This window comes from Malurus melanocephalus, unplaced genomic scaffold, assembly GCF_030028575.1.
Source record: "Malurus melanocephalus ecotype Western Australia unplaced genomic scaffold, MMel_1.1 scaffold_561, whole genome shotgun sequence".
Classification (NCBI taxonomy): domain Eukaryota; kingdom Metazoa; phylum Chordata; class Aves; order Passeriformes; family Maluridae; genus Malurus; species Malurus melanocephalus.
The window spans coordinates 585-8,026 of record NW_026623793.1 but is presented as its reverse complement, the minus strand read 5'-3'; the positions used below and the strand labels follow the sequence as shown (position 1 = coordinate 8,026).

At 57.7% G+C, this 7,442-nt stretch overlaps 1 protein-coding gene and 1 long non-coding RNA gene across 2 annotated transcripts; one reads left to right on the top strand and one right to left on the bottom strand.

Annotated features, from left to right (window-relative positions):
• Positions 1 to 2,866: 2,866 nt before the first annotated feature.
• On the bottom strand, positions 2,867 to 7,141 carry GC (GC vitamin D binding protein). Its single transcript, XM_057382275.1, has 12 exons — positions 7,018 to 7,141; positions 5,874 to 5,943; positions 5,338 to 5,470; positions 5,043 to 5,254; positions 4,763 to 4,895; positions 4,552 to 4,646; positions 4,182 to 4,311; positions 3,888 to 4,090; positions 3,503 to 3,635; positions 3,301 to 3,398; positions 3,009 to 3,141; positions 2,867 to 2,920 (listed from the first exon to the last, which is right to left on the bottom strand). Exons 1-12 carry the CDS (start codon positions 7,124 to 7,126, stop codon positions 2,867 to 2,869), a joined length of 1,503 nt encoding a protein of 500 aa, XP_057238258.1. The 5' UTR covers positions 7,127 to 7,141.
• LOC130583146 (uncharacterized) lies at positions 5,440 to 6,160 on the top strand. The gene is made up of 3 exons (XR_008966404.1): positions 5,440 to 5,503; positions 5,829 to 5,969; positions 6,071 to 6,160. It is a non-coding gene; the product is annotated as an uncharacterized LOC130583146 (long non-coding RNA).
• Positions 7,142 to 7,442: the final 301 nt, after the last annotated feature.

Below are 7,442 nucleotides of genomic sequence, written 5' to 3'. Positions count from 1 at the left end.
TTCCCCGGGGCAGTTCCCGTCCCGAGAGCCGGGGGTGTCTCGGTGTCCCGGGGTGGACCGGGTGAGGGAAAGCGGGCAAAACAGGTGGTGGTAAGCAGGTGAGAACGGGGCAGGACTGGGCCARCCGAGGCCGTTCGCTCCCGTCTCCGGTGCCCGGTGCTGCCCAGGCAGTCACAGGTGGGGGTTTGTTTCCCCCGGCTCGGTGCGGGGCTCGCCCGGGCCCACCGTGACCCTCCCGGCGGATTTTGGCGCTGACCCTCTGAAGGGGCATCCCAGGATGGCACCAGGGGAACCTGGTACCTCTCACCCTGTGCTGCGGGAGAGGGGGACCTGCTGGAGCTGGGGGTCCCCGGCAGCTCCCAATTCCCAGCACTGGAGCGGCTCCTGCTGGAACCGTGACCTGGGGACCGCCCGTGGGGACTCAGCGTGCCGCATCTCCCACCCGGGACCGGGAAAGCTGGGGTTTCAGGGGGGAGCCGCTGACCCCTCCGTTCTSCCGGCACCGGCTGCTTTCCTCCGCCCAGCTCTGTGCCAGGGCAGGACAGACCCCTCCAGCCTGGCACGGGCTTTGCCCCCCCCGGAGATGGGATGAGCTCCAACTGGTGAGGATGGGAGCAGCTGCTGGGGGAACTGGTTTGCACTGGGCTCCAGCTCTCTGTTCCTGCCCAGTGACATCCTCAGGGCCTGGGAGCTGGAGCTGGCAGCATCAGGTGCTGCTCTGGGGGCTTGGGGGTGGCTCTGGGGCTGGCTRAAGCCCTGCTGTGACTGAAAACCTTCTTTTTCAGCTCAAACCGTGCCATGGTGGGAGTAGAGGCCACCCCAGGGATCTGCATCAATTCGGGCCAGTGACACTGTGATTCCCACTGAATACAGGGGTTGGTGACCACCCCGGTGGTGGCAGTCCCTCGGGAGGTGTTGGTGGCCCACGTGGCTATGGAAGGCTCARGCCAGCACCCAGGCAAGAATCACAACCCTGAGGCACCAAGGGACAGTTTTTTTGGGCAGCTGCTTCCCCAGGGTCCAGGATGGGGAGATGGATGATGGATTCCATGCAGCTGCTGGAGCTGAGTGGCACCAGCAGCACCTGGGAGCTGATTCCTCCCCTATAAAAGGCTGTTTATGGCCAGGATGGGTCAGGCCTGGCCGTGGGGAGGCAAAAGCCAAAAGAAAAATGCTCAYTGCTGTTTTTGGGAATGTGCTGTACAGTCTGGGAGACAAAATTAAAAGAGGTATGAGATCTTTTTCCCATCTGTTTTTTTGGGGTGGTTGAGGTTGATGGCTGGAATGCTGGTGGCCCAAAGCTGGGAAAAGCAGGGGAATTTTTAAATGCTTTCAATGGAACACTGGCCAGGTGAATGTTTGAACTATTTTATGCAAATCTGGGTTTTCAGTGCCTCAGGTAATTCCCATTGGGCTTTTCCCATCACAGCCCTGCATTCCCTGGTTTTAATGGAGTCATGCTTCCCTGAATGCCACCCTGGAATTCCTGCAGAGAGACCAGATAGGATGTGTTGTGCTCAGCAACAAGGATGGGGATTTTTAAAAAAAACAAACAATTATATCAGGGACTTTGCTGCTTCCTTCCCATTTTTGGGAATGGCTTAGAGAGCTGGTGGGATGAAGCAGTGAGCARTGACAGTGTCACATGGCAGAGATGTCCTTGGCTGCTTCTGGCATTTCTCCAGTTTTCTGTGGGATCCCAAGTCACTGTGACTGTCAGCCCTTACCCTGTGGGAATTCCTGTGGGAATACCATCTGGAATGTGAAGGATGCAAACCTGAGTACAGGAGGGAGATGTGGCTCACTCACCCCATCACAACAAGGTGAAACCCAGCTTATCATGAAATTATTAAACATCATTAGAAAAACTGGAAATTGATATTTTGGAAAATAAACGCCCAAGGCAGGCTGTGACATGAGAGTGGTGGGTGGATCTGGTGTCTTGGCATCAGTGGTTTTACAGTTTTGGTGCAGCAGGTTCAGTCCCAGGTCAGTGCGATCCTTGGGCAAAAAAAAACCCTCAAAAAGGTTGTCCTTTCTTTCTGGTTCTGTCCCCAAAAATAAGGGGGGCTCTGGCAGGGGATGGACMGGGACCCTGCCAGCCAAATCCATCGTGTTTCTTACTCCATAGGGAAACCCAGCAGTGATCCAGGGGCTGCTGACACTCCCCATTACAGGGATGAGCCAGCTTAAACTGGGAATTTTCTTGGGTTTGGCTCATCTTTCTTTTGTCTCTCTGGCTGAACTCTGRTTCATCTCTGCACATCCAGGTGTCCTCATCTGCTTCCCTTGGTGWATCTGTTGTACTCAAGCTGCACATTTGGGGTCGGGGAATTTTTCTCTTGTTTTCCTGGCTGGAGATCCTCCCAGCCCTGCTTTGCCTGCAGCACCCCCAAAATCCTGCCTGTGCTGGGGAGGGCTCCCCTGGGCAGGAGGGGAGGCTCAGGGGGGCTGGGGGTGCCCAGGGTCCCCTCTCAGGTGTTGGGGTACCTCAATACCCCAATACCCACAGACCACTGTCTCTGCAGGCATTAGATGAAGGTTTTCACTGTTTTTGCTTTGTTTTTCACAGCTTTAGCTGCCAGATTAGGGCTGGCAYCTCTTCCTGCCTTTGGAGGCACAGCCGTGCCCCTTTCCCACCCTCCCCAAGGGTGCAGAAAGCCTTTCCAGCAGCAGAGAAGGGATTTTCCTTGTCTTTATTGTGGCTGCAGGAATACAAGGGTGGCAGGGAGCTGTGGGCTCGGGGACACCTTCCATGTGCCAGATGTCCTCCAGCCCAGCTCCCTGGCGCTGTCCCCATCCCCATCCCGGTCCCCCTCCATCCGTGCGTGCCTGGAGGAGCCCTCCCCGCTGCCGGCCGCGGTCCCTATGCCAGCAGGCAGGGCTCCCTCTTGCACGCCTCTCCCAGCTCCGAGCTCACCTGGAAAAAGGGAAAAAGAGCCGAGGGGCAGCCCCGGGTGTGGGGCGCGGCCCCGCAGAGCGCAGGGTGCGGGGGGCTGTGGCTGTACCTTGGAAGMGCAGAGGAGCGGGGGAGCGTCGGGGAGGCAGCAGGAGGAGGCGAAGGACACTCTCTGCTCCAGGAGCTGCTCCAGCGCGGCCGGGCTGACCTCGGGCTCCGCCTGCCTCAGGCTCTCCCGCAGCCTGCGGGGTTATGGGGGCAACCGTGGCTTTCCAGAGCCGCACGGCTTTTGGGGACGTGTGATGTGCTTCTGCTGCTACGGAGCCTCAAACCCACCCATCTGTGCATTTGGGACCAATTTGGATTGCATCCCCCGATCCAGGTGGGGTTTGTGGGCTCACCTCTTCTTGAACTCCAGGTAAGGCAGCTTGGTGTACTGGCTGCAGAGCTGGCTGGCCTTTTCCAGGAGGGGAGACAGCTCTGCTTCCATCCGCTTGAGCTGGGGGCAGAGGGTGCGTGTCACCAGGCTGGGAAAAGCCTCTGCGGGGATTTGGGGGGCACAGGGATGAGGGGGAACAGGATGAGCCCTCTCACCCCACTCACCTTGCTGTCCAGGCACGCAGAGGGGTCCTTGCTGGAGCAGCATTCCCCCCGGAGTTTCTGGGAGRAGTCGTAGAGCTTGGCGAGGACGGCGTCGGGGAGGCTGGGGTGCCTCCGTGCCAGCTCAAACAGGGACCTGGAGCGGGAAAACGAGATCTCAGGTGAGATTTTATTGTGGGTGCTGCTCAGAACGGTGTGGGGGCTGCTTCTGGCATCTTTGGGGGCACAAATTCCCCTGAGGGAATCCAGGGTGCTCCCCTGGTTATCCCAACAATAACCAGAGCACATAACAGGGTCAGGAACTGGTTGGACTCGATTTTTGGGGTCTTTGTCACCCTCAGTGGTTCYGTTCCATGATCACAGCCTGGCTGCTGTGGGTACCACTCGCCTGCTGGCGTGCAGAGCCCCCTCCTTGCCGCACAACTCCTTGCTGGTGGGCTCTGGTGCCTCTGGCAGCTCAGGAGCGGGCTCTGGTGGCAAGGCCAGCATGCAGAAAAGGTTTTCCATCAGGTTTTTGCCCTTGCAGCAGTTGGCGAAGCGCCCGTCCCGGGCCGACAGCGCAGTGCAGACTTTGGCCGTGTGCTCCAGCAGCTGCAGAGAGGGAGCAGGGGATGTGCTCAGCTCCCAGAGCTCCTGCTGACACTCAGGGGCTGATTTTGGGGTGGGCTTCAGGCTCCCCCACCTTCTTCTGCATACAGTCCTCGGCCACCGAGTCGCAGCACTGGGAAGACACCTCGGCAGCGTCTTCTGCCAGCGGGAGAAGATCCTCGAAGGAAGCAGTGGGAACCTTCTGAGCCAGCGAGGTCAGGTAGCTGGGGAGAATARGATGGGTGAGGGGCTCAGGGGGCTCAGATCCCCCTTCCCGGGGCACAGCTCCGAGCAGGGGTGCGAGGAGGAGGGAGGAGTGAGGAGCACAGGGCTCCAGCATCCCCAGGGATTTACACCGGAATTAAAGCTTGTCTTTCTGAATGCTGCCTGCAAACAGGATTTGCAGAGGAGCCCTCTCCCAGCCCGGCCCTGCTCCAGGATGGAGAGGMCATTTCCCCCTGTACCTGGAGGTGACTTTGTCCTTCCCATACGCCGAGAAGCGGGAGCACATCCGGTTTGACATCAGGGTGAGTAGGGAGAGGGTTTTCCTCTCCAGTTTCTGCCACGAAAATTAAACAGAYGTRTCCTYCTCTTCCCGGGGCCATCAGCACAGYGCTCACCCGGCTCTCTCGGGAGTGAGGGTGGGAAGGAGCCCGGTGCTCCAAAGGGTCTCACCTCCTTCAGGAAGCAGGCAATGGGGGCAGGGGAGATGCAGCAGGTGGAGACCATGGAGAGGAAGGTGCGGGTGGAGCTCAGGAGCACGGGCAGCGGAGCCTGGCTGTAGCTGCTCGAGTATTCATACAGGAACCTGCGGGAGAGGGGGCTTAGGGACACCCAGCGCTTTGGGACCAGGGCATTGGGATAACAAGTGGGGTTTGGATTGTTTGGGATGTTCAGGGATGGGAGCCTCTCCAGGTGCCACCCTGAGCTGTGCCCCGGGCTCACCCTGCCTTACCTATCCGCAAATTGCCTGGGATCCTGGCGGAAGGCGWGGCACAGCTCCGTGTCGGAGGGCTGCAGGTACCGTGCCAGCGGCTGGGGCGGGTGCCGCAGGGCAGCCAGGCACAGCTTCCTCTCCAGCCCCTGCTGCGCACAGCACTCGGCCGTGCCGGGGTGCGCCGGGAAGGGCGAGTCCGCGCTGCACGATTTCACCGACAGAGCCGTGGACTGCGGGGGAGAGGAGGTTATGGCCGCCCCATCCCATTCCAGCTCCGCTTTGGGGTCTATTACCCGTTTTTGGTCAGCCTCACCCCAGCATCGTAGCAGGAGGGGTCGGCCCCGTCGGCACAGCAGGTCTCGGCCAGGGAGACGATTTCCCGGACGAGGTGGCCGATCTCCTCGAAGGTGCCGTTGGAATATTTGCGGCTGTTGGCGATGATGGTCCTGGGAGCAGGAAGCAAGGACAGGGAGAGCCAGGTGAGCCTTTTTCTTCATTCAAAAATCACAGCACTGCTCTGCCTGTGGTGGTACCGCGAGAAATAACTGCATATTCCTTGGAAAACAGCCAGGAAAGAATTGGAGCAGCTTCCCCCTTACAGGGGATTATGTGGCAGCTCTGCTAGAATTCCTAATCATTTAGCCACTTAATTGGTTTGGAGGAGTTCAACAATGAGTCAAACTTTTTTCCTGCTAAGAGCAATCAGAGTCCAGGGGCTGAATTGGTGTGTTCCCTTTTTGATGAATTGAATCCATCTTATTTTTTTCCAAGATTCCTATTTACTGGTTTTTGTTCTTGGCTCAGGTGCCAAGCACCCCAGGAGGGCACCAGGGGGCAGGAGGTACCTACAGGGTTCGGAAGTTCTCCTTGCCCAGCATCCTGTACTCCTGGCAGACTTTCTCCCGGACATAAGCTCTACCTGAAAGTGCAGGAAAAGGAGGAATTGTGAGTAGAGAACAGGGGTGCTCTGCCACCACAAAACACGGTGCTTTATTCACTTTGTGAGGTTTGTTCGTTTTTTCACTCTTATTTCTTTTCCCAAGCAGGATTTGGTGGTCCATGGCAAAGATGTTGGCACAGCCGGTGTGGGAGAAGCATCCCTGGTATCCAGCTCTGCAGTCAGGAACAGGGACAAGAAGAAAACCTTCCCTGGAGCTGGGAGAGCTACAGGTAAATCATACAGCAATTTTTGAGTTTGGAATATGTGGGGTTGGGTTTTCTGGCAGGGCTGGGAGCTCTGGAGTCAGGTCCACAGAGCAGCCAGCAGTGCAGACATTCCCAGYAACGCTCTCATCCCTGGAAAAAGGCTGGGATCAATTTGTGTCACAGACTCTGTGGGGTCAGACTTTGGCACCGGCAGGGTAAACACTGATACCGCTGTTTCCTGGGATTTCACTGAGGGGCAGGGTCACCTCTGCAAAAYGCAGGGGTTTGGCCGTGACACTGAGGGTCACATCGCTCTGGAGCGAAGGGAAGGTGAGGGGAAGGGGTGGTTGTTGCCAAAAAGGGGAAGCCATGGRAAAGGCCGGTGCTTTCCTGGCAGGAATGTCAGCTGTCTGTCCCCACTGCTGGCATTTCTGTTCAATTCCATGAAGCCATGTGTGAGAGGAACGTTTCAGGTGTTTTTTGGCAGGTGGATGATTCCCTGCRGAGCTGGGAAGGCAGCAAAGGGCGGAATCGTTGCCATGGAGGGGTGAGTTTTACAGATGAATGGGGCTTTTACAGGAAAAAGGAAATCCCATTTTCCTTTAGCAWGAGGAGCCAATCCCTGCAKCTCTGCCCTSTYCCCMTCCCATCTCCTCCAGCATCACCCYAAAGTGCATCCCAGACACCAAACCRTCATCCCACCCGTTCCCTTTCCTCTCTGCTCCTGCCCAGCYGTTTGGCAGCCTGCTGGGAAGAGGGGATGCCCCCAAAAATCGCCAGAACTGAGGCCCCCAGCCCCGAGCCCCTCTTCCCAGGGCACAGCAAGGCCCCGGGATCACGGCCTTACCTCGGTGTGCCGCCTGTGCAGTGACCAAGAGCAGCAGCAGGGCCAGAGCCACCCTCATGTTGGAGCTGCCTCCCCTCCTCCAGCCGGGAAGCRGCGCTGGGAATCCCATCCCAGTGTTTATATGGAGGCAGTGTCAGCCGGCGGGACAATGATTAATCCCAGAGGGCAAGCATCCTTGGCCTGGCTGCCAGTGTCTCTGAAATCCACCCGTTTAAATCATTAACTCGGTGAAACAGGGATGGCTGGCCAGGAAACATCGGCATCAGGTCTCATTCCTGCCACTGCTGGGTTGGGCATTCCTGCACCTCTTTCCCAGATTTCTGCTGGGGGTGTTGTCCCTACAGCACATCTTCCCGTTTTTCCCTGGAAAAATAAAAATTCACTATGTTCTCATCTTTTAGGATCCAAGTCTAGAAAGAGGAGAA